At 40.2% G+C, this 26,695-nt stretch overlaps 1 protein-coding gene across 4 annotated transcripts in view; it reads right to left on the reverse strand.

The window, feature by feature from the left end:
* Nucleotides 1-26,695, reverse strand: part of FAT3 (FAT atypical cadherin 3) — a 475,200-nt gene that overhangs the window by 83,263 nt on the left and 365,242 nt on the right. For all 4 annotated transcript variants that reach the window (XM_040977305.1, XM_040977303.1, XM_040977306.1 and 1 more), the window contains exons 6-9: nucleotides 25,960-26,099; nucleotides 10,678-10,953; nucleotides 8,153-8,363; nucleotides 16-4,089 (exon numbers count right to left, since the gene is read on the reverse strand). In XM_040977305.1, the coding sequence (XP_040833239.1) occupies nucleotides 16-4,089; nucleotides 8,153-8,363; nucleotides 10,678-10,953; nucleotides 25,960-26,099 (4,701 nt within the window). The remainder of the gene's footprint in view (nucleotides 1-15; nucleotides 4,090-8,152; nucleotides 8,364-10,677; nucleotides 10,954-25,959; nucleotides 26,100-26,695) is intronic.

Consider the following 26,695-nt stretch of genomic DNA (forward strand, 5'->3'; position numbering starts at 1 on the left):
GCTATAGAGACTCACCTGTAATATGGTAGCTCACTTGCCGATTCATGTCAGATGTGTCTCTGTCCCAGGTGCTGAGGACGGCTACCACCTCGCCTGGCGGGTCACTCTCCTTCACAGTGCCTCGGTACACCTCGTGTGCAAAGACTGGTGCATTGTCATTTATATCTGTCACCTTTACAGAGACCAAAGTCGTGGAAGAAAGAGAGAATGCCTCTCCAAGGTCAGAGGCCACCACAGAGAAGGCGAACGTGGGATCTGTCTCATGGTCCAGGTCCTTCAAGGTACTGATCCAACCGGTGTTGCTGTCAATACTGAATGCTTCCATTACCTTTTCAGGCTGGGAATCCGAATGCAGAGAGTAGGTGACCTGCCCATTGGCTCCCCAGTCCATATCGATAGCTTTCACCTGTGTGAGTTTGGTGCCAACTGGCATTCCTTCCATTATGATGGTCTCATAGTTTGAAGTTTCAAAAACTGGCTTGTTGTCATTTAAATCCAGTATCTTAATATCTACATCCACAGTGAACACGATGTCTACCTTATCCAGGGGTATTGTGGCCGCTACTTTAAACTGGAAAGCTGGGCTGCTTTCATGGTCAAGGCGCTTATCAAGCTTGATAATGCCTGTTTCTTGTTCTATGATGAAAACACCACCTTTGTTATTTTCTGGCCGTTCCCCATTAACTGTGCTGAACCGGACATTCTGATTAGGCAAAATTCTCAGGGCATCAACTGTACTTCCAATGGCTGTATCTTCAGCAACAGTGAAGGAATACTGAGACTGAGTGAATGATGGCAAGAGTATTTCAGGCGGTAAGACGTGGATATAGACAGGAATGAGGGAGTGCTTCACTGGAATGCCCCCATCCACGGCTTTGACAAAGAATGACAATACTGTATTTTTCAGCTGGTTAAAATTGCCTTTTGTAACCATCCATCCATTGTCAGGATCAATTTCTAGGAGGTCAGCCACAGAGACCGAGGCCTCACTATAGAGGGAATATGTAATCCTGGAATTTACTCCATCATCTGGATCCACAGCTTGAACCTGAGTGACCAAGTGGCCCCTTCCAACATCTGCCCTGACACTGGCTCTATATTCTACTGTCATGAATTGAGGAGCATTGTCATTTTCATCCACAACAATCACCCTCACAGTGCAGAAAGTTGTTCTCCCTCCACCATCAAGGGCCCTCAAAAAAATAGTAATATCCCCTTCCAAAGGGTTTTCTCGGTCTAGTCTTTCTGTTGTGATTACTTGCCCATTGCTGTCAATGAGAAACCGATCCTTGGCAAAGTCATTGATGATGGAGTAGCTGATTTGCCCGTATGTCCCTGGATCTCCATCTGTGGCTCGAACGTGAATTACCTTTGTTCCAGCAGCTGCATTCTCTCTCACCTCTGCTACATATGTGCTTTGTGAAAAGGCAGGACTGTACAAGTTAGCCCCAAGCACCCTGATGTGCACCTGTGCAGTACTGGTGAAGAGCCCATCAGAGACAGAGACATTGAGGCTGTACAGAGGCTCCATCCGCTGTTTCCGGTGGTTGGACAGTGTGATGATTCCACTCTTGCTGTCCATCAAAAAGCTTGTCCGGTCATTCCCAGATAAGATGCTATACTCCAACCGGTCAATGTCAGAGCTATCTGCATCAGAGGCTTGGACACAGGTTACAAAATGGCCCCGGGGAGCTAATTCACTTACATATGATTCATATATAAGTTGATTAAAAACTGGAGGATTGTCATTTATGTCAGAAATGTGGATATGAACCAGCACCTCACTGGTCAGTGATGGGAAACCATTATCTGTCGCTTTGACTTTCAATGTGCAATGCTGTACCAGCTCATGGTCCAGCATGCGTGCTGTCAGGATTAAGCCACTTGCACTGTCTATGTGAAAATAATCTGTGCTGTTGTAGGTATCCTGAACAATTTGATAATGTACCATCTTATTGTTTTCTGAGTCTGCATCAGTGGAGACAACTTGTAGAACAGGTGTGCCAATGAGAGATGCTTCAGATAAAGTTGTATTGTATGTGGGCTGGTCAAAAACAGGGGGGTTGTCATTTACATCATTAACTAGCAAGTCTACAGTGACTTCAGCCCTGGCACCAGTCAAGGCATCACTGGCTCTTATAGTTAACTTGTAAGCAGGTGTAACCTCATAATCCAAAGGGCTGACAACTTTCAGGACCCCAGTGTCAAAGTCAATGTTAAATTGTTTCAGAGGATCTCCATCAATGATGATATATATGATGCCTTGGCCTTCCGGACTGGTGGCATTAATGCTTAGAATGGGGGTGTCCATTGTGACATCTTCATTTACGGAAGCTGTATAAAATGGCTTATCAAACACAGGCATTGCTTTGTTGACAATAGTGATGGGAAGTTCCACAGATGTGGACAAAGAAGGCTTGCCACCATCTTTGGCTAGGATGGTGACTCCATATTCAATGTTAGACAAGTCAGAGTTGAATGCCTCTTTCAAAACAACATTCCCTGAAACAGGATTAATTTCAAAGTGGCCATAGTCATCCTGCAGGACATAGGTCACTTCTCCATTTGCACCTTTATCTTTGTCAATGGCTGTCACTCGGTAAATCAGAGTCCCTGGCTCAGCATCCACTTGCACAGCAGCATAGTAAGGGAGGCCCACAAAAACTGGAGAATTGTCATTTATGTCTTCAATGTTAACCCTGACCACCACTCTAGCCACACGCAGAAGGTCCAGCTCACGGCTGGCTTCCACCACCAACTCATACAGTTCTTGTTCCTCACGGTCAAAGGGGACTCCAGTAGTTTGAATGACTCCTGAGGTAGATTTTATCTTGAACTTATTTCCTGGGTTTAAGATGCTATATTTTAAGGGCTCATTAAGGCGATTTCCAACTGCATTGACAATAGCAACTTTGGTTATATTAGTGTTGTTCTCTGAGATTGAGGTGGAATAAAAGCTTTGTGTAAATTGGAGACCACTGTCCATGGCTTCTTTTACCATTATATTCACCATGCATGTACTATAGAACTTCCCATCAGAAACTTTAACTATCAAAACATAGTGATCTTTGGAGAGATTATTGTTTTTTATGGTGAGCACTCCACTACTTGAGTCAATTAAAAAGTAATCAAGGCTGCCCTCCATTAGGCTGTATGTCAGTTCAGGGGGCACCTCAGAGTCAGGGTCTGTGGCACTAACCTTCAGAACCTCCACTCCAACATAGGTAGGGAGAAGTAAGATAGTCTCAAACACAGCCTGGGTAAATACAGGTGGATTATCATTCACATCTGTCACCTCAATGTTGACTTCAACAGGACTCTCTGCTGTCAACTGGGGGCTACCACTATCTCTCACATGCACATGAAAATGAAAATGGGAGATGGTTTCATGATCCAGGTTGGCAATTGTTCTGATTGCACCTGTACTGGAGTCCACCGTGAAAAACTTCTTGGCTGTAGACTCCACAATTTGATAAACGAGCAAAGCATTCCGGTTACTGTCAGCATCTGTGGCTCGGATCACCAGCGGGCTGTTATCCAGGTTCCTGACAATGCTATTGACAGGGGCAGCCTCACTTAGACTGCCTGAGTATTCAGAAAAGAGAAACACCGGGGCGTTATCATTTTCATCAACAATCTGGATACTGACTGTGGCGTTGGAAGCCATTCCCGCCATGTTGGTGGCCTGAATGATGAGTTGGTAAGAGGAAGTGTGCTCGTAATCTGGAGCCCTCTGAGTGGTGATGACTCCAGAATATGGATTTATCGCAAAGATCCCATCAGTGTTTCCATCTTTGACTTCATAAACAAGGGTAGATTGACTAATGGCAGAGATTAGGATGACTGATGTTCCAATATCAACATTTTCATTTACTTCAGCTTGGTAGTCTTTGTGAGTAAATTTGGGGTGAGAGTTATCGGATATCGTGACTGAAATACGCACAATTGCAGTGGCAGACATTGGCGGGGAGCCTTGGTCTGTGACTTTGACTGACAGAACAAATTGGCCTGTGGTTGTCATGTCTGGTTCCTTCGAAACAGTGATGATGCCCAGAACTGGTTCAATCTTAAACGTGTTCCCAGTGTTCCCTGAAACACAGAAATCATCAGGGAAATGAGTTACAAGTGGATCATTAAATCCTTTCTATATTCAGCTGTCATGTAAAAGTACTTCAATGTGGCAAGTAAAAGCAATGGTTTGTATGCACTCCATGTCTTTCTAAGGAGGTGGAAAAAGAAAGTTCTCTTCAAACGTATTAAAAAGTCACTGAAATGAGTTTTTCAGTAAAATAGTCAGTCCCAGTTCAGTAGCTTTTTATTCCAGGTCATGAAGAGCATTACTGTATACAGTAGAAATGGGAAAGAAGAGAGATTTTAGGAAGGACTTTGTACTAAGAATGTGGAATCCTTCCTTATTGACTGGGCAGGCACCAACCACTGTCATTTGTGAAAAAATGACAACATGTAACAATTTCATGTCAGTATAAGGAACATTGTAGGACTAGTTTCAGGATATTATAATGTAAATATTTTTTCAGAATTCAATGACTTAGTTTAGTATAAAGAAAGTTATCAAAGAATTGGAACTTATGTAAAATAGTGGGTATCTAATCTTCTGATTTGACAGTAAAAAATCAAGGATTTATAAAATAGTCTATTGTTTGCTTCATCTTTATTTACTGCTGTGTTTTAGACTCACTTTTCTTCCCTGCAGCATACTGGCCTTTTCTTCAACTCTTCTGTCAAGCCCCACAGGGCAGGGAGCAGCTCCTTCTCATACTTTACTGATTGTGCTGAATAAAGGCTTCCATATCTGAACACAGTGCTTTCCAGGAACTGGGCTTTCTTATTGTGGCAGACCATCGGACTGGATGCTACCACAACTGCAGGGGGACTGTCAGCCTTATCCAGTTACCAGTTCTAGGTTCTGATTATCCTAAAAGAAGGCTTCACCTCATGGAAATGATACTACCTTGCCCTACTAAAACAGACGTCTTCCAAAAAACTGCTTTGGTGAGGGAATTTTGATCAGATCTGGAGAATTCATCCCAAGGCACTGTTTGGTATTCTGTGGCCAATTTTTCTGTTTATCCTTGCATTCTTCACTCCTATCTTTCATCTATGTCCCTGTACACACACAGATAAAAAAGCAAATCTAAAATATGTAAAGCAGTTCATCCAATGTGTCACTATCCTATTCATTAACCATTCAGAATGTGTCTGGTGAAGGAGGAAATTATTGCTAATTGGAAACACCATTCAAAGAACTTGAAGTAAGCCCAGTAATATAGCTTAGTGGCTAAATCCTTGCATGGCATGCACCAGGATCCCATATGGGTGCTGGTTGGTGTCTTTACTGCGCCACTTCCCATCCAGCTCCCTGTTTGTGGCCTGGAAAAGCAGTAGAGGACGGCCCTAAGCCTTGGGTCCCTGCATCCATGAGGGAGATCTGGAAGAAGCTCCTGGCTTCGGGCTTTAGAATGGCTCATCCCTGATCATTGAGACCTCTTGGGGAGTTAACCAGCAGACAGATCTTTCTCTGTCTCTCCTTCTCTCTGTAAAATCTGCCTACCCAATAACAATAAATTAAATAGCTAAACAAACAAACAACAAACCCAAAGAACTTGAAGCACAATCCTGATGTAACGGAGCGCTAGAGCCCACATGGATATATGTGATATGGGAAGAGCCGTGGGCTGTTCCTGTATAGTGGCCTGGAGCTCCCAAGCAACAGAGGGTGCAAATCTAGGATTGGTGTGTGTGGGGGTGGGGGGACGGAGAGTGAAATTGTAGAGAATGGAGAATACGAAACTGGAAGAATGCAAAGAAGGTTGGTGCTGACTCAAAAGTGCTGGACAATACAAACTGCATCATTTCCCAAATTACTCTGAGTCATTTATCAGGTTTCTTGAAATTTCTCTATGAACATGTGGGCCTTTTTGTTAAAATTTTTTTCATATTAAATGTTAAAGGCTTTTGTTATTCAACTTTTCTTGGATTTCTCCTTCTTTTTGAGCTAGTAGCATGACAGACAGATCATTTCAATGTCAAGCTTACTGAAATAGGCCCCAGGATTCAGAGGACAGTTACATTATGTATTTACTGAAATACACAGAATTTGTGGCTGCATCTATATACCTATAGTGTGAATAAAGTTTTCCATGTCTGAACACAAAATGGTCATGTTCTTCCTTCTTCCTAACTCAACTTTGACTCCTAATCTCTCTTGTCCTGGACTACCTAATGATCATTGTTGGCACCAAACACAAACCCCAACGGAATGCTAGGCCTGATGCTGTGCACTCAAATTTGCCCTAACTTGTAAGTCAAAATAAAGCTTCAGCATCACTTTAAAAGGCCAGGCAGCATATACAAAATGTACAAACCACCAGTAAACAGACTATAAATTTTTGTATCTAAGGTCTGTGAGAGATGGCTAATGTAAAACTCCTTACAAACTACTTATTTGGTTCAAAATACGGAAGCATTAGGGATCTCTTTTCCTTCATCCTCTGGCTCAGCCCAGAGTCAGTATTGGGATATTTTTCTGTGATGGTGTCTGCTGGCTGCTTGAGGTTATTGTACAAGTTATAATTTTTGCTAGCTTTGTAACACATGTCATGTCATTGGAGGTCATTTTTAAAAAGTAATCAATCATTTCTGTGGTTTTCCATGAATTTTTCAATATATGAGATGCTTTAAGGAAATAGCTTCTCTTTTGTTTTATAATTTGTTGGTGAGTTTTTTTTTTTTTCAGCTGGATGGTAAGTTCAATTATTATTTGAAAATGTCCAAACTGATTTGCAAATTTTCTAGTCATCTAAGAAAAGTGAAAGTAATTGCTCTGGTGACAAATATTAAAATCAGGCAGATGCATGGACAAACATTCAGAAAATAAGCAGAAATAAAACCTTATATGTAAATGGTTGCTACTACATGAGACAATGTGTATATGTAAGTCAATATAAAGAAAAGAAAGGAGAAGAAAAATCCAAAGAAAGATTTTGATTTGCTGGGTTGGATGACATTTTCTGTGATGTTATTTAAACATTGAATTTTGGGAGAAAGTGACACCTAGCACAGGTAAACTGCAGCATCTGGCTGTGACAGGCCAACATCTTTCTTTTTTAAGTAAAGTGGTGCCAACAGTTTCAATCATTACACATAGAATTTTTTAGAAGGTTGTCGCCTCTTATTTTCTAAAATTTCCATTCCAAAATGGCCATCCTAGCATTCTCGTTTTAATTCAAGTACTCACAAGAATGCTCTACATTTACATGAAAGGAATGAGCCTTTCCATTGCTCACTTGAAAGGAGAGTGCACTTGGCATTAAGTGCCAACAATATGATAGACATAATGTTGCAGAACATTTTGGAAATATGTGGCTTGAACACCCAGAAAAGACAGGACGGGGGAAGGAGAACAGAGCAGACACAGGGTATTTGTCATTTTTAGGATCACAGTATTTTTTGCTGCTCAGACATTCATTTTTTTCTAGCATGGATGTTTTTTGGCTATTGATCTTCAAACCATGAAATAAAGTTTTGTCTTATGGATGATAAAATAGGTTTTTTTTTTTTTAAATCTCAAGTTTGGCAAAATGAGAACCTGTATTTACTTGTCAGGTTAAGCTAGCGGTTCAGACACCATGTCTACCAAGTACTTTACCACTCACACTGCCTCCCTTGAAGTTAATTTGTAGGGACATGGAGGGCACAAGAATTTCTCAAGTTCTCATTCCACCCACTGAGGAGTAAGCAAAGACACGCAAAATCCAGTTCACAGAAGAGCCCAGCAGTCCTTCAGTGATGGGAGACTTTGATTATTTTATTCTGAGGCCATGGCTTGTTGACCCATACATAAAAACCACTGAATTTACTATTTTTTTTTCTCTTTTCCATGCCAGCAACATCTGAGATTGAACACAATAAAGGAAGCCCTTTCCTTGCTGTTAGGGATGGAACACGCCTTAGCAAAACGCCAAGCAATTATATACTATCTATTATCACACAAATAGGGAAGTTACTTGGCCAAAAACTTCATTTGGAGATCTTCCAGTGGTAACAATATGAATTTCACAAGGCGATAAAAACTACTTTCGGTCAAATGCCACGCATAAAACTGAAATCTGTGCAGTGCAACAGCTCTCACCTGATTCTATGGTATATATGAGTTCTGCATTTTCCCCTTTGTCTTTGTCCAGAGCGGTCACTTGCAGAACAGCTGATCCCAGAGCAGCAGATTCAAACACAGATGCTTCATACAGTGGGTTGGTAAAATAAGGACTGTGATCATTAGCATCTTCCACGTTCACAATGACTCGAGCCAAGTTTCTTCGATAAGGAAACTCCTGATCTCTGACCTTTAGGCAAAACAGAAGCAGTAGTAGACCAACTTCTTAAACTGAAAAGAACTCCCATGGCTTGTCTGTGGCCAAAATTATATGAGCCGATGCACATCAAGTGCATTATCCAGCCACAGGCACCTAGTAGTTACTCAGGAAATGTATTTTTAAAGGCAGGAAACAGTGAGCCAACTAAGCAGGAACCACATACTTATAACTGCTCAGCTTCAGGCCTAGCCCGTTGTCTAGGTGCAGTCTATAACTGAAAATAGCATTGCTCTTGAACGCACACTTCACTCTGGCTTCCCTTGCACAGACGGATTCACCTCATTAGTCTGTATACAGCTATTAATGCAATGGTAGGTGGAGGCAATTCTAAAGTGGAAACCAAAACATGGAACTAACAAACAAGGCTGGCATTGTCTATCATTTCTCCAACAAGCATTTACTGTCAATGATTTTGGGTGAAGTCTCCAGCTTGACTCCTTTGTCAGTATTTAGTTTTGAATCAGATAGATCCGCTGCCCTCAAGAAGCTTAGTGTGAGGAACACAAACGAGTAAATAGATATGTGTAACACAGGGTAAGCGCCAGCATACACTGCAACTGTCTTCAAGGTGAGTGATAAGAACAACTCACACTAACATTCAGCTTCCAGAGAACGAAGACCAAGCAGAGGTAGTTAAGTGACAATAGTGGTGATGGCACTTTGATCCAGGAAAAGCCAATATATTTAAAGGCAACTCTGAACACTGGGAAGAATCAGATCATTCTCCTAATTTTTGGTATCGAGACTCTCCATTTGATCTTATTGAACTAGCTCATCTTGTGACAGCTTTAAAGTTCCAATTTGCAAACAGCAGAAATTGATAAGCAAACAATTCAATATAGGTACTAATGAAATGGGTCCTTTTGCTTTGTTCAGCTTCAAGCTATGTAACTTTAGAGATTGGAAGAAATTAGGGAATAAACCCATAAGAAACATCAAAGAAAAATGTGTCCTGAGAAACAGTACGTAGAAGGATGAGCAAAATGATTCAAATGGATTAGCTTGAAGGAAGACAGCCAAAAGCTGTCTGCTACAAATATTCACTTATATAAATGATCAATAGTGGAAGGTGGTCAAACAGACCATGGATATTTAAGGAAAGAGGGAAAGGAAATGACTAAAAAACAGTGAGAATGAAGTTAGCATGAGCACAAGGGCTGTCCCCTGGAATAGAACATATATAAAATGTGCTTCTCTGAATGTAGACTGGCTTGCCACACTCAAAGTTTAAGCTTTATTTGGGGAACATTGAAATCCAGGCAATTCTGGTTGAATGTATTTTCGGTACTCAATGGCTCAGAATGGTGCTTGGGATACAGAAGGTACTTGAGAAATAGCTATTCACTGAAGAATGAATGAAGGGCCAAAGGATGTAAGAATGACTCACAAAAGGTATTTGTCACATTTCCTTAGCCCCTCATTCATTCATTCATTCATTCATTCATTCATTCATTCATTCAGTGAACAGCTATTTCTCAAGTACCTATTATATACCAAGCACTTGAGCATCTGCAGAGTGTTAGTGAATTATAAAGCTAATCAGTTCACAAGATTAAGTCTCTGTTATCTTGATTAGTATTAAGAACTGCTGTAGCGGCTCTTACAGGTAGTGGCTGTGTAATATCCATGGAGTTACTGGGTGGTTAAAGGGAACTGTTGCAGTTCCTAAATTAATCAAGGATGTTTCTTATTAATCTCTATCTTCCAAATACGTGAACTAGAAAACTTTAAAAGCAGACTAACTTCTCCTACATTCTTAGGATGCCATGTGGCAATAAATTGGGAGTTAACACCATGCAGGCTTTGGTGTGTCCTGAGATCTCATTTGTATGTCAGTATCACCGCTGGACTCAATGCTAGTGAAAGTAATAAGCTGATCTTTAAATTTTTCCACAGACTGAGCATTGCATATGTTGAGAAAATGATTACCCTTATGATTAACTTCTCAAGGAATTTCTTTTAAACTTTTTCTCAAAATTTTCTGGATGTATACTGCTCCCAGTACCTGAAACCTGACCTAGTAGTATCCCTCCTCTCAAGCCAATCTCTCAATAGCATTTACCAAGAAGCCTCTGTCTTCAGAACTTAATTTTTCAGTTTGGCAAACAGTCACCCCCTAACAACATTAATTTTTCATTGTCTTGAAAAAAAGCAAAAAACTAAATGCAACCTAGCTGTAAAAAATCAAATTTACTACCAATTAGAAAAGGCTATGACGTAGAAAAGGTTTTTGACGTAGGGATGAGTGGCAGTATCATAAAGAAAATGATCAGTTTCATCCTACCATGATGTTGAGGATGTGTTTGTCTTGGGCCTCGTGGTCCAGTCTCTCGGCAGTGTACAGCACACCAGTGCTAGGGTCAATGCGGAATTTTCTCATGCTGATGGAGTCGATGCTACTGTGGACAGTGTAGCTCAGCTTGTGCTTCTCATCTCTATCTGTGGCTTCGATCTGCAATATCTCTGTATCTGGTAGCACATCCTCTGAAATTGTTACATCGTAATGTGGCTGAGAGAATTCTGGGCCATTATCATTATTATCCAGCACTTTGATAAAAACCTGTATTTAAAAGAAGACGACAGTGATGACCAATGCCAACGCACTCATTGCTAATAAAAGCGTCTGACTTCCTCTCTGTCTTTTGATCTTAGCTTCAAGAAGCTCTCTCAACACATAGGAAACTCTCTTCAAAAACATCTGTGATCAGAGGTTGACAATAAACCAGTAGTTCACTTTAACAGGAACATAAACTATAAGGTGATCAATATTCTCACTATTAATAGAAATAGCGTAAGGTCATAAATCCATGACATTATTTGAGGCACAACAGAAATGCTCACACTGTGACCTTAGTTTGCTAGGCTCCTATCATCTTAAGTTCCTGCTATGTGTTCCTCATGGTGACCTTATGTGGAGCCAGCTGTGGAACAGAATAAGCCACAAAGAGGACTCAAAGGCAGCAATGAACAGTGATGGATTCAGAGCAGTCAGGGCTCCTCAACGACCATGTCTACACATGGAGCTTGACCTGCCGATGGGAGGGTTCTAGCGCACAATGTGGAATGAAAAGCAGCTAAAAGTTTCAAAATTATTTTTCATAAAACCTTTTGTTACAAAAAACTTTCAGATACTGTTTTAATGCCCACATGTTCATTACTCAGCTTTAACAATTATCGATACACTGTATATTTCCTCTTATTTGTAACCTTCCACTCATCTCTACCTGCTCTCCATAATATTTTGTAGCAAATTCTCAGCCATCATTCAATATCAGCAAGTATCTCTAAAGTATAGGAACCATTAACATATCCAATATCATTACTGTACCTAAACAGATAAAATTCCCTAATATACCAAATGTTCAATTGATGTTTAGACTTCACTAATAGTTGTAATATATTTTATTGTTTGCATATACATATACATGTGTGCATGTATACACATATAATAGTTCTAATCCAGACATGCAAACAATACCATAATACTGTCTTTGGTTGATATGTCTTTCGAGCATAGATTATAGTCTTTCAGTCTATGCTTGTGCAATTTATTATGCTGTTATGATTGGTGTTGACAAAACGGAGTCATTTTCTCATGAGTTCCTAGTTTGAATTTTCTCATTGTAACTCTATGATCTCGGCATTTCTCTCTTTCCCTTGTACCTCTTATAACTTTGTAGTTTAAGAACCTTCATGAAATTCTGAATCAATTCTAATTTCTTCTTTTCCATTTGGATGAAAGTTGTTCATGATTATTATGTTAGTCTTACTGCTGGAAATACGTGTTATCTGTTTTTCTCCTTTCTCCTGTGTTATTAGAATTGATGACATTTCCATCTAAAAGATTTTAAAAGCCCAAATGGTAATGTCCTCAATTCATTGCTACAATAGTTCCACCAAAACAAATTTTCTAACAACTTCATTATTCCTAAGTGTACTTCCTGAAAGAAAGACAGGATAAGTCCTTAATTCTTTCTCTTCACCATTTTTTTAAATAATAATGAGTTTATCTCTTAGTTCTTCCCAAGGCGACCAACAATGCATTATAATGAACTCATTGACTTAATTATATCTAATATGTGTTATCCGTTACAGCTATGTGATGCATAAGCAGCCCTTCTTCGCCCAGTGAGATCTCTTCGGGTTAGCTGGTTTCAGGATCTTCTGAAACAGTGCTACCGCTGTTCAACAGATTTCTTGATTTCTGGCAGTTACTGGCAATTTCCCCAGGGTCATGTTGGATATGTACATCCAAATATTGAATTATGCATTTCTACAAGTTTTCCTTTTTTTAAGTTACTAATGGTATTTAAAGACCAACATCTAGTACTAGGAATATTCCTTGCTACTTGATTGGATTTTTAAATAAGTAAATGTCTCATTAAATCTTACTGCTACTTCCAAGTCAAAATAGATCAGGTGTTTTTTCCTTTTTTTTTTTTTAACCTCTCGTTCTTGCTTTTACATATGTATCTCCCCTTCCCATGTTAACACTTCTCACATCCAATGACATCATAATTATTTATGGCTTTTTCTCCTTCCTGAGTTTTGCATTCCCATAATATATAAGAATGACCATCTTACAGCTATAACAACAGTGTTTATTATGATTTTTGGAATTTTTTACCCATTTGATGGAGGAATGGCATCTTAGTATAGTTTCATTTTGCATTTATCTTGCTATCAATGAGGCTGGGTATATTTTCAAATATATAGGATCCATTTGCATCTCTTTTTCTGTTACACTATTTATATCAGCTCATTCTTCTACAAATTAGATAATATTATGCTTCATTTTTGGAAGCTTGCTGATATAAATTGTAAATACACTTTCAGGTTTATCATAAATCATTTTAAATTTACTTTGCATAGTGATATTTTCATCATGCAAGAGTGAGTACATAATTATGTTCCCTTAGTATTTGTCAATGTTAGAGTTTCAAACGTCTTCTATACTTCCAAAATATATAAAAACACATCCATGTTAATTTATTTTTATTTAGAGAAAGAGTAAAAGAGAAATGGCAAGAGCATGCTCCAGGCTGTTGGTTTATTATCTAAATTTCCACCCTAGCTACGGCTGTTGCTGACTGACTGTCCTCCAGTTCTGCCTCAGGGGTGGCAAGAACCCAGGTACGTGCGCCGTCACTTGCTGTCTTGCAGGGTGAGAACTGGCAGGGAGCTAGAAGTGGAAGCGCTTAGAAGAATCAAACCCAGAAACTCCGATATGGACATAGGCACCACTTCTGCTGGTGCCAAGAGCCCCATGACCATTACTTTAAAAAAATCGCATTTGATTGTTCCTTTCTCTCATTTATTCTTCTAGTTCTTTTGGAATTTATCGTAATATATTACTTGGGGGGGTGGTTCCAATTTTAGTCTCTATTTAAACCAATGCTGTTTTTAGAATAATATGACCTTCAAGCCCTAGCAGCAAAATCTTTGCCTTGCATCTGCCAAGATCCCATATGGGCACTGGTTCTTGACAGGGTTGCTCCACTTCCCATCCAGCTCCCTGCTTGTGGCCTGGGAAAGCAGTCGAGGATGGCCCTAAGTCTCGGGTCCCTGCACCCATGCGGGAGACCTGGAAGAAGCTCCGGGTTTCAACAGCTCAGCTCTGGCCGTTGTGGCCGCTTGAGGAGTGAACCAGCCAACAAAAGATCCTTCTCTTTGTATCTCTGCTTCTCTGTATATCTGCCTTTCCAATAAACAGATTAAAAACAAATCTTTAAAAACAAAAAAACATTACTGTTTACTGAGTTGAGGAGCCACTTCTATTGCAAACTAAAGTACACAAGCAATTAATTTCTGAATTTTATAGCCTATTCCATAAGTTCACCTATTCTTTTCTCATATCAGTATCAAAATGCTTTAATGGCCCAGGCTTTCAGGTAACTTTGGGCCCACTTTTGCTCTTCAAGATTCTTTCCGGATAAATAATCAAACTGTATAATCTCGGGTAGAAATTGGATAAGGGATTATGCTTCAAGTAGTGGGAGAAGTGACTTAGTAAAAAAGTAGCCTTCCTAAAAATAAAAGCAAATAAATCTTTAGTCTTTAAAAAGCACCCTTCTAATTCAAAAAGTTTGAAAAATTTTTGTTCTAATCTATTTTTGTGTGGTTTTGAGGTATTTTAGCTTCCCTCAGTAGGTTTTGAACACATTCTAAGTTTATACGTATGCAATATGGGATTTTTTCCCCAATAAATATTTTTCCTATTTTTGACTATGTGTCAGATAGTGGATGCTATATAAACCTCATAAACAGTTAATCAATTTTGTTATAATCTACGGTATTTTCCCTGTAATCTTTCAAGAATATCAGGTTATCATTGAAAATCATGGAAATGGAGGTAGTTTTAGTTTTGCTTGTATTTTCTTAAAAGATTATTTATTTATATCATTGGAAATGCAGATGTACAAAGGAGTTATAGAAAGATCTTCTGTCCGCTGCTTCCTTCCTCAAGTGACCACAACAGCCAGAGCTCAGCTGATCTGAAGTCACAAGGCAGGAGCTTCTCCCAAGTCTCCCACGCGGGTGCAGGGACCCAAGGCTTTTGGCCATCCTTGACTGCTTTCCCAGGCCACAAGCAGGGTGCTAGATGGGAAGTGGAACAGACAGGATATAAACCAGCACCCATATGGGATCTTGGCAGATGCAAGGTGAGGCTTTAGCTGCAGGGTTATTGTGCTGGGCCCTTTCTTTGTAATTCTTATGATTCAAGTTGCTTTGTCTTGTCTAACTGTATGGACTGATACCTAGAGCACAATGATGCATAGCCACAGACATAGTGATGTTCTCTCAATCTTGGCTGAGAGAAAAAGCTCTAATGATTCTCTAGTGATCATGTTTTTGGTTGCATTTAGAAATTTATTTACCTTCTCCCAGATGTAATTTTTTCTTTCTTTTTTTTTTCAGTGAGAAAAAATGGGGCAGTGCTTTCACTTCCATGCCAGGACCAGCTGCCCTTGGGAGCAGGCCTGCAGGAGAATAAGCTTTACCCTACAGTTCATGGCAGAAAAGCAGTGAGGAATTATATTGATCGCTTGGGGTATTTATTTTAATATCTACTGTATTTATAAAATCATACCAGGTTGTTTGGATGCCCATTTTTTTTAAAAGCTTAAGTTCATCACGATGCTAAAATATTTATGTTCACAGAAGCAGTTAGTTACAGCGATGGGAAAAAAAGAAAAGGCTTTCTGGCCAGCCAGCGTGCCCTGACCTTCGTGAAGTTTTAAAAGTTGACGTGCTCTTGAAAAGCTTGCCTCTTTCTGCTTGCTTTGTGCAGAGCCTAATCTATAGTCAGAACAAGTGTTTCTCTGTAAAAGACTTCCTTCTCCTTATTTGCTTTTTATTTCCCACAGTTGGGGCCATTTGTGAGCTCCTGAAGTAACAAACAAAGCAAAGTAACTCTCAAAGATGTTGTGTTCAAAATGGTAATTGAAATACCCAAAGAAGCACAATGGACTCAAAGCAGGAGGAAACTCGAATATAGGAAGTCTCTTCAGAGCTGGTTCCAATGCTGCCCGCCACAAACACTTTGCGTTGTGCAGGCTCCTCTAGGCTGACTCTGGGCAGAGGCCAAGCCCCGCTTTTACAAAGGCTCATGGTATGAAATGTCCGCAGCAAGAGTCGAAGGATAAGGGTTCTGTCTTTTGTTGGAACTAATTAAATCCTAAATTACTGCAATCCTGCTCTGCCTCTGCTGGCATTTCACAACCGTATTTATCGCAGTCTTCAGTTGTGATTTCAAGGGTGATGCTCTGATGTTCTCCCTCGGATTGCAAGCTTCAGTTTTCCGTGTTTAATAGGAAACCCATGTCAGCTAGTACTTGTTAAAGAGTTTAAAAATCTGTGTCATTATCATTTCTTAAGACTTTTATATTTTTTAACTTTCCAATGCTGAAAATATGAATCACAAAAGTTAAGGCATAGTCTCAAACTCCAACCTGGGTCCTCTTGAGTCAGTTCTACACATATCATACCACTTATTTGGGCATTTAAGTTGCACATAAAGTAAGAATAAGTGTAAGGATCACTCACATGAACAAATAAATATGCACATATTTTAGAGAAACTGTAATTTGCAAAGTATATAACTGGCATGGCCATGATCATTTCAAGAACATTAATCATGAGACTGTTTTAAATAGAAATCCCTCTGCTGCCTTTAACATTAAAATTCATTTCCAAATATTGATTTCTTCATAAGTTGTCAGGCACGGATCAATTATAGTCAGGGAAATTTTGTCTTATCTTAACAGAAAAGTTTTATATTTTAAGAAGTTGATTGTTGTTTATTTTACCTTCAGCCAACTGCAGATGCTCTCAGAACTAACCTAACTATATGAGAGGTTTGGCTACTGCCTTTTTCACCTGCTAATAGGCAGATGATACTAAAGGAGACAAATGAAAACACTGAGAACCATGCCCTTTGACAATGCCTTGAACTGCAAAGTCATGGAGCAGTCTTAGCAAAAGTGCTCGCCCCATCCCACCCTTGAAGTAGGTGTGGAATGGCGGACAGAAATAAGACCAAGTCCAAATGTTCAGTGTGGTGGTGATGTGTTTTTCAAGGCAGCAGGCCAGTGAGGAATTCGAAATTGCGCTTGGAAATGAAGGAGGGCTAGATTCAGGCCACAGTCCACTCGGTCCCAGTGAAAGCAGTCTAACTGGCCAATCTCAATTAATGTCTTTGTGGGGCTTAAGAATTTCAGAGATTATCATAAGGAGGTTTTTAATGTCAAATTTGGCAGCAGAGCATGTACATACATACAAGCCGGATTTCCTATCTTTATGAAACCAAAGCATGACTTGAATAAGAAAAGCATAGTAAAATTGCAAAATCATACACATCCTGAATCTGTGAATCAAATCAACATAACTTTTAGATTATTATTTGGCCATGCCTGTCTCTGCTGTCTTGCACCAACCACACTAGAGGCCAGACACATAATTTATAGCTATCAGGTATGCTATTGCAATTTTATGTTAGTTGAGAACCAGGCTCTATTAATAAAACGTATATGTGTTCCACACATCACAGACACAGGAAGCTTCTCACAATCACATTTTCATTTTTACAATAACCTCAGGCATGCAAGATCTTATTCTCACTGTGCAGAAAAAAATGGAGACACACCAAGACTTAGGTGTCTCAGATGGCAATTGGTTGAATACTGACTTGAACTTGGGTTACCTGATTCAGGGTTAGTGCTCTTAGATGCTTCTATTAGATGCTTCTATTAGTTACTCTATTAGATGCTTCTTCTAAGGCATTCTATTGCACGTGCAAGTGTGTAAAGTTTCTGGGGTGGCATGTTATTTTTAGAAAGAAGATGTGGGTTTGAATCTCTACCAATACATATTTTGGCAGGTGTCCAAACTGTCTGTGCCTCAACTTATCACTGGAAAAAGGGTGAAATAATAATTCTTCATGTGACTAGTCTAGGATTATAGGAAAATGAGGCCTTAGGGTAAGATTCTCATGTCAATTATCTTTACATTTTTATTTATTTTATGTATTTGAATGGCAGACAGAAATCTCCCATATGCTATTTTATCCCCTCAAATATCCATAACAGCTGAGTCTGGGCAGGCCAAAGTCAGGAACTCAGAACTCCATGTGAGCTACAGGCACTCAAGTACTCTAAAAGTCATGGATTGCCTCTTAGAATCTCATTAGAAAGAAGCTGCAGCAACTGGCTTTTTGGAATAACAGAGATGAAGCCTGAGATTCTGGCATCCCATATGGGCACAGGTTTGTGTCCTGCCTGCTCCAGTTCCAATCCAGCTTTGTGCAAATGGCCTGGGAAAAGCAGCAGAAGATTGTCCAAATGTGTGGGCCTCTGTTACCTATGTTGGACACCAGGATGAAACTCCTGGCTCCTGGCTCTGCTCTGGCTTTCGCAGCCAATTGAGAATGAGCCAGTGAATGGAAGATCTATTATTTCTCAGACTCTTTCTCACCCTCTTTCTGTAACTGTGACTCAAAATAACTAAGAAAAAATGCTGGAAAGGCAAGTGCAGTTGGAATTCAAATCCAGGAACTCCATATGGAATGCAGGTGTCTTGCGTGATGGTTTCACTGTCTGTGCCAAACACCCACCCCAAGTTAAGAGCTTACTATGCAAGCACCATATACATATATTCCTATGTATTTTCATCCACTGACCCTTTGGAAGAACCATGTTCTTATTTTGTTTCAATATACTATGGAAATACATTGGCTTAGATGTGTTTGGCAGATGCCATTAGGAAAGTTGTTAAAAGTCAGAACATTCTATCTGCAGGAACACGTGTCTCTGGGCCACACCAACTCAGCGTACTGATCTGAGGGCTATGAGGAGTCTGTGCCTGGCTGAGACTTCCTGATGGCCACAAGTAGCATCATGTCTCTCAGGCATCTTAAAAAAAATCCCCCTTTAAGTTCTTTCCCTACCTTAAAAAGTTATCAAATGTTTCATCTTGCATTGGAGAAGCAGCATAGTACGAAGGAGGAAAGGAACCTGTTTACCTAGTTCTGAAGCAATGATGGCCCAAGGTATTCCACCTTGCTTAGTCTCTATTTTTTAACCTGTAACATGGGAATGACCACAGTGGATTCATTTTCTACCCCTTTATGTCATATTTCTGTAATCACAAGTCAAGCTGAAATCAATGGGTGCGGCAGGGATGCGTTTCCTTCTGGAAGTGCTGGAGCTGAATCTACTCCACATTCAGGTGACTGACTGCGTAGAGCTTGTGCTTATTGAACTCAGCTCCCTGTTTCTTGATGTTAGCAGGGGGCTTCCTTTGCTCCATAAAGCTGGTTGCATTCTTTTGTCATGTTGCCTCCGCCATACTAAACTTCACAATACCATCTCAAACACTTCTTTCACTTCAAATCTCTGACTTCTACTTTTGTTTCAGCAATTCAGAATCCAGCTGGAGAATGTCATTGGCTTAGGAGTGCATTTCGTTAGCTCAAGCGTGCCTGGATGGTTCAGGATCCTCTTTTTATCTTCAAATCTGCAACCTTAATTATATTTACAAAACCCCCTTTACACGGAGAACCTAACATATTCACACATTCCAAAGATTTAGAGAGGAACATCTTTTTGGGGGGAGGCAGAAGAGAACTTTTAGCCTGCGACGACACCTGCCTACCACAAATAGCACATTCTTCAGGAATAACTGAGATAATTGAGTGTTTTTGAGGATTATTATAAACTCTAGGGTTTTACCCATTTCATGTCTCTCAGTCCATCACAGTCCTTGCTCCAAAGATCTCTTTGATTTTCAATTACACCATTTTGACCAGTAAAAGCTCAAGTTGCCGAGCATCACTTTTTAACATGGTTCCACTGGACTATTCTGGAAAGAAAACATACCCCATACTCCTTCACCAAAACTGGAGTTAGTGACTTGTGGAAGGAATTCTTGTTCCTCAAGTGGTAAATCGTGTGTAAAGACTGCAGTCTGGTTAATTTTGCCATCATATGTTGCTTTCCCAGGTACAATAGCAGGGAGCTGCACTGGAAACAACACAGCTGGGACTTGAACCAGTGTGCTGGCACGACAAGACCACCACAGCCCTAGTCCTACTTTTGCGTGTCTGGCACTACCACTCTGCTTAGAGCAATCAGTACTTCTTATGATTCCTCTTTTCATCACCCAAGCCATTCATCCTTCCTTTCTAAGCCAGGCATCCCTCTCTCATCTTTGAGTTTCCAAATGTGGGTAACATTTCCAAAAGGTTAAAGAATTGTGTGATTTTCTTTCCCCAAACTACGCCTCGTACCCCAGCCCCAATTTCTTCCTAAGGGAAATTAACCTGCTCTTGCTGGACAAGGCTTCAGTGGACACAATCACTTTCCTTATTAACCCCAAATAATAGTGTTCTGACACTATGGAAATTGTCAATCTAACAGAGTTAGGGAGCCTTTATAAAACTGACTATACTTGTTTCCTAGGATGTCTCAATGATTGCAGGTTGAATTTCTAACTAGAGTTTCTGGGCAATGAAAAAAATCCTAAAGAATTTTACATAGCCATTTAGACAGCTGATTAAAACGATGGGCTTCTGTTAAAGAACAACAAACATATCCACCAACCAAAATTTATAAGTAACTTCATAGGTTTCAGGTATCTCTTATCACCGTAAGTTATCTTGCAGAGTTCAATTTGCACAACTCAGTCCAGATTTGCACTGGCTTGTTGGAGACAGCAGGAGTTGTGGGTGGAGGAGATGTCTGCGTAAGAAAATATCATGATGCTGGTTTAAAATCACTCCACTGAACACTATTGATTGTTTGGTCTAAAGCAATACTACCTCATGAACTGATGGCACCACTCCATGTCATTTTAAGGATATAAAAGCTGAGTTAGCTTTTAAAAACCTGAGATGATTCTTGGAACAGAAAAAAACACTAAAATACGTTGTCTAGTCTTAGGAAAAGAGAAGACTGTCAGAAGGCTGCCAAGAGTGGCTGTTCCGGGCTGGCTCTTTAACAGGCTGGTAACTTACACTGGGTCTGATTTAGTCACAGTGACCTTGACAGATTTTACCTTGTTGGCCTTCTGTTAGCTACCCAGGGAGTGCCTTGACATTCCGGCTTGAGCTTTCCATCCTAGGACAAGTTAGAAAATATCTAGAAGATGTGTGTACTCCATGCCTGGGATGCAGACTCTGGGTCACTCTCCTCATCAGAGCTCTGTCTCGGGCACTCACGGCTCACAACTCCGAAGCCAACTTCCACACTGCAGCAACTCAAAGAAGCTAAGGAACTTCAACTGACTACTGTGAAGTGGAACATTTGGGAAGTAAATGGATTGAGTTGTTAAGATTTGGCTGAATTCTGGTGGAGTCATTAAGATACGGCTCAATTCTGATGTAGTTATACAGGCTTCCCCTTTCCGTGTGATGCTCTGAGCCACTCTGTGACCCTGTCAGCAAGACCACTGTCACTAGAGCAGAACAAGGGTTCCACCTTAGACTGCGAACCTCCACAATCATACACAAACCCTGTTGATTTAAAAAGCTAGTCTCCTTGCGTATTTCACTGCAGTGATGAATAAAGTATTTATTACATTTATACCTCATGCTAACATTCTGCATGCATAAGTGCAGGTAATCCTAATGACAACACTAATGATATAGGTAAGGTATTTTACAGGTAAACAGTTTGTGGTACAGAGAAATTAAACAACATGCTTGAGGTGACTCAGAAAGGCAGGGTTGGCATGGGGACACAGCTTTATCTACTACAAAGCCCTCACCATCAAGTCCCACATTATACAAGCTACCATAATATCCCTCACAATATAACAACTACTTGGTGGGAGGCCTTTGTTCGTCTTGCCAGGAGGTTTTATAAATGTTGGGGTGCTTTGTTCTTGCAGTTAGTTCTGCTGAATCCTTATACCTTAAAACCACAAGCTCTTTTTACATTCCGTACTCACACTAGGGAATCTCAGGAAAGAAAAGCATGTTTATTCGTCATCACATATTGTAGCTCTGAGGCACAGGGATCCTGGGAGAGTTGGGAGAAGAGGACCAAACTGAAGATGAAGGCAGTGTTTTCATGTAGATACCAAATCCCTAAGGTTCTGATTTATGTGACATTTGTGAAGTAAAATTCAACATATTGTTTATGGCTGATTTGAAGCCCATGTCATACCATGTTTTATGCTTCTAAATGAACAAAGTAGAGAAAAGTCCCCAAAGGAACACTGAACAGGTGTTTGGGGGCTACAGGACATTTATTTAGCTACATGGTGAAAAGTTTCGTTTGATGGTGAAATCATTAAGTCGTTTAGGGTCATGGACTGATGCATGCTTCATTGGTTTCGCAGAGATTTCTAGAATGCCTTTTTATTTTCCCAAACCTCTTTCTGTGAAAATGTCCTTGACACAGGGTGGCGGGGCACTGACTAATTCAAAGAACTACTCTCGTCACCATTGCCTGGGAAACCACAGAGAAGGAGCGAGAGGCCTGGGCTGGCACTGGTGGTGGTTGAATTCAGACCATGTCATAGCGCATTTGATGGTAATGGCTGTGACATGCAAGTTTTTACTTTGGAAACTGTTAGCTCTCACTTAAGAAGGTGATGACTCTGAGGACACGAAATAACTTTGTTGCTTTTGAAAAGTACATCTCTTAACACCTTCTGTTTGCCTCCTTAGCTTGATCTGGCCAAGGGGGAATTTCAAGATCACCTCACTGCTTAACTCCTTTTGAACTGCTCTAGTGATGAGTATAACTGTAAATTAGTCTGAAAGAAAATCAAGAATGGAACTCAAACAAAATTATGTTCAAGTCCTGTGATTATATACTTTATATTACTTTATTCATGAGTGCATATTAGTCATCTGAATTTCATATTATATCATTGCAATCTCAACACCTGAGACACCTTTTAGTAGATTGGATGAACTCAAACACTATTTCTGGAATAAATGCTGTTATAAGATTTCTTATCTGGTCCTAAAGAAATTCTGGAAAAAAAATGTTCCATTAAGAACACTTAAGGGCCCAGGGTGGTAGCCTCGTGGCTAAAATCCTCACTTTGCATGCAACAAGATTCCATATGGGTGCTGGTTTGTGTCCCGGCTGCTTTACTTCCCATCCAGCTCCCCGCTGGTGGCCTGGGAAAGCAGTTGGGGACAGTCCAGGGCCTTGGGAATCTGCACCCATGTGTGAGACCTGGAAGAAGCTTCTGGCTCCTGGATTTGGATCAGCTCAGCTCTGGCCTTTGCAGCCATGTAAGGAGTAGGCCAAGAAACGGAGCATCATTCTCTGTGTCTCCTCTCTATTTGCCTTTTCAATAAAAATAAATCTTTAAACAAGCAGCACTTAAGAGATTTCTTGTTTTATTTTAAAGGCAGAGTGACACAGAGAGAAGGACAGACACAAAGACTTACTCCATGTATTGACTCACTTCTCACATGCCTGCAAAAGTCGAGGCTGAACCAGAATGAAGCCAGGGGTCTGGAAGTTCATTGGCCATCTCCCTCATTGGTGGCAGGGACCCAAGAACATGGAGCATCATTTGCTGCCTTCCCTGACTCATCAGGATGGAGCAGGATTGGAACTGTTAGTAGCCAGAAAAGCCACACTCCTGACAAAGGCAGCTGGCATCCCAAGCGGTGGGTTAATGCACTGTACTATAGTGCCTGCTCCCTTCCCACCACCATTCCTCCCTCAGTTGTGTGTTTTGCTGCTCCAACATGCTGGCCACATACACCATGCTGAAAGTGCAGTATCTACTATTCATCCGTTCATTCTAAAAGTATTTAACAAGTATCTGTAACATTTTAGACACACTCAAGACCATTTTCATTCAGTAGTATAAAACTCCAAAGACTGGAAATTAATATGACTCATCGCTCTGGTTGTATTTTATTTACTTATGAGGAATCATGAAAAACGTTCACAGGAAATACATGTTTTGAAAAACAACTGCACGGGTTTCAACAGTTTTTACACTAAAAAGTATTTCTTTTAATTCCATTTTTACCTTTTTGTATCTTATCTTTTTAAGACAGCAGGAAATCCAGGTTTGAGGTTATAAGACAGGCTAATTTTAAAAAAAAGCTAAAGTTGTACTTGAGATAATTTAGCACTAAAGACTTAGAAATACATTAAGTGGGTTGCTTTGCTTTAGTGTTTGGGCAGAGTTTTAAATTATGTGCTTCCCACAGGACCTCAGCTTGAGGCTCTTGCTATGAAGTCTATAGTTTAGTGTTGAAAATAACCTGAAGTGCTGTGGTTTAAGTAGGGTGCCCACACAATTTATTTTCTCCACTGGGCAGTTTTGCAAGAGGATGGAATACCACTAATAATCCTGCCAGTGCAACAGGTGCAGGCAAGATCATTTGCAGCAAATGGAATCCTATGGCCACCACTCTGCTTTATCAGATTAGTGGGAACAGACACAACTTGTAAGATCAGAAACAATCATACACAAGCTGCCTTACCTGTTTAAGGCACCTCCATTTTCTTGGATTTATGCAAAAAAAAATATACAGTGATTGTACTACAATGAACCCTGTTCTTTCCTTAAAATGCTACTATTTTATACTTAGAGTGAAAGGAGTGTCATTAAGTGCTTGAATCAAGTTTAAACTAGGAGGCGGTTGGCTCAACAAAAACACAAAATACCTCTCCCCTTTAAAACAAAGTATAGTTAGGAAAGCTTATACCATACTGAAAATAAACCAATACTTGCTTGCTTCAAGGTTGGCAAAAATGTCATCTTCCTACCTGAAGCATTGCACTGAGACAGATGCTGAGCAGAGAAAAGGGCCTTTATCAGTTAGTGATGCCTTTTAGAGGTGAGAAGAGCAGAGGAAGATAGGGGTTACGATATATGCATCTGCATAGGCACTGGCTTGCCCTCTTAACTGACCTTGGTTTCTGTTACCAAGGAAGAACACACACACACACACACAAAATCCTCTTATCTGCAGACAGGGAAAGCCTGCGCCATGTTAATACGAACATTGTGTTGGTCTCACTGAAGAAGGTGTACTGAGCCATAGGAAATGCCCAGGGATCTTCCTGTCCTTCCTGACTCTCATCACATGTTTATTTGTGTGAAGTTGCAGAGTGCAAAGGGCAGTCTTCCACCATGGCTGCACATGACAACCGTGATGGATCTCTGGGGATGGAGGCGAAAGCCATCAGTGTTTAACTCTCCCCACAACTAGGGGATTCTGTTGTGGAGCCTGGGCAAGGAACCAGTGCTGTAGAGGCTGGAGTTGGAGGGGTCAGGACACCTAGATCCTAGTCCTTATGCTTTATTAATGTTGTGTGATCTTGGGTGGATTTCCCAACTGTTGTCAATGTGCAAAGTGAATGTGGATCCCTGGGTATTCTCTAGTTTTATCTTTCTGATACTAAAATACCTTGATGGGACCAGCATTGTGGCATAGCCAGTTGAGCTGCTGCCTGCAACACAAGTATGCCAAATGAGTGCCAGTTTGAGTCCTGGATTCTTCACTTCCAATCCAGCTCCCAGTTACTGTGCCTGGGAAAGCAGTGGAGAACAGCCCAAGGCTTTGGACTCTTGAATCTACAGAAAAACTAAGAAAAAGGTCTTGCTTTTGGCCTGAACCAACCTTGGCTTTTGTAGCCATTTGGCAAATACACCAAGGGATAGAAGATCTCTCTAACTTTTTCAAATAAATAAATACTAAAAAACAAAACAAAACAAATCAACAAATAAACACCCAAACCAGAGGAGGAGAATAATACCATAGCATGTTAACTTAAATGGTTTGGTCAAACTCCTCTTTGTAAATTCAAGAGTTAATGTTGTTGTCAGAGATACATCAACAGTAAATGTTCAGGAAGCAAACAGACATCACTCTCCCACACAGGAACAATCACAAGCTCGTGAAAGATTATCCAATACCATTGAGAGAATCTTTTTCCTACGTGGTTCTCTAAGTTTTTCAAATGCCAGCAATCCAAGAACATGATTTACTGCTTCCAATACCACGTTTCGCTTCACTGCTTGCACCCTTGACTTAGCAGATCTTTCAACATTCCTGTTATTCAGTAATTTAACATCTTACCTGAGTGACAGCAACGTTTGTTCCATCGGTGACTTCCACGGTCATGTTATAGAGAGATCTCTGCTCTGCATCCAAAGGCTTGGCAATGACAATCGTCCCGACACCTTTCTCTGCGTCAAAAGAGCTGTCAAAATTCCCCCCTGATGATTTCACAGAAACAACATGAAATTAGCATATCTGAGAAATCATTACAGGTGTTGAGCACAGTCTTTACAAGGCATTCTCACATTGAAATATTTTTGACAGGCTTTCCTATGGCTCAGTTTGTATATCTTAAATGGGGCTTCTTTATTTCTAACCTAATTCATATTTTAAAACACAGCCTCTAGAGTATTTCAAAAATGTTTTAAAAACAAAGAGAGAATGTATTGCAGAGAAAAACCTCAGCAGTAATGTAAGAGTACTGAAGCATGAGCTGATTGCACAAAATATTTAGAAACTGAATGGCCCTCCCACCCCTTGTGGCTTCTGTGCTAAGAATCTGTAGATCTTTCGGCTTTGTTCAAAAGTTGATTAAGTTCCAAGGAAATGCATAGTCCATTATCAGTAAAAATGAGCACTCTTAAATCTATTCCTGGATTGATGGTAAACACTTGGCTGGCAGAGTTCAGATCCCCTCAGTGAAATATCAGAAATAAAGCCATAAATACTAGCAAATAAGTAAAAGCCAAAAAAGCACACTGAATTTCATATTAAAAGCTCTACATTGGCAAGCTGGTATATTTTTGGAAATTTG

This window comes from Ochotona curzoniae, unplaced genomic scaffold (assembly GCF_017591425.1).
Source record: "Ochotona curzoniae isolate NIBS_2020 unplaced genomic scaffold, NIBS_Ocur_1.0 contig_2723, whole genome shotgun sequence".
NCBI classification, from domain to species: domain Eukaryota; kingdom Metazoa; phylum Chordata; class Mammalia; order Lagomorpha; family Ochotonidae; genus Ochotona; species Ochotona curzoniae.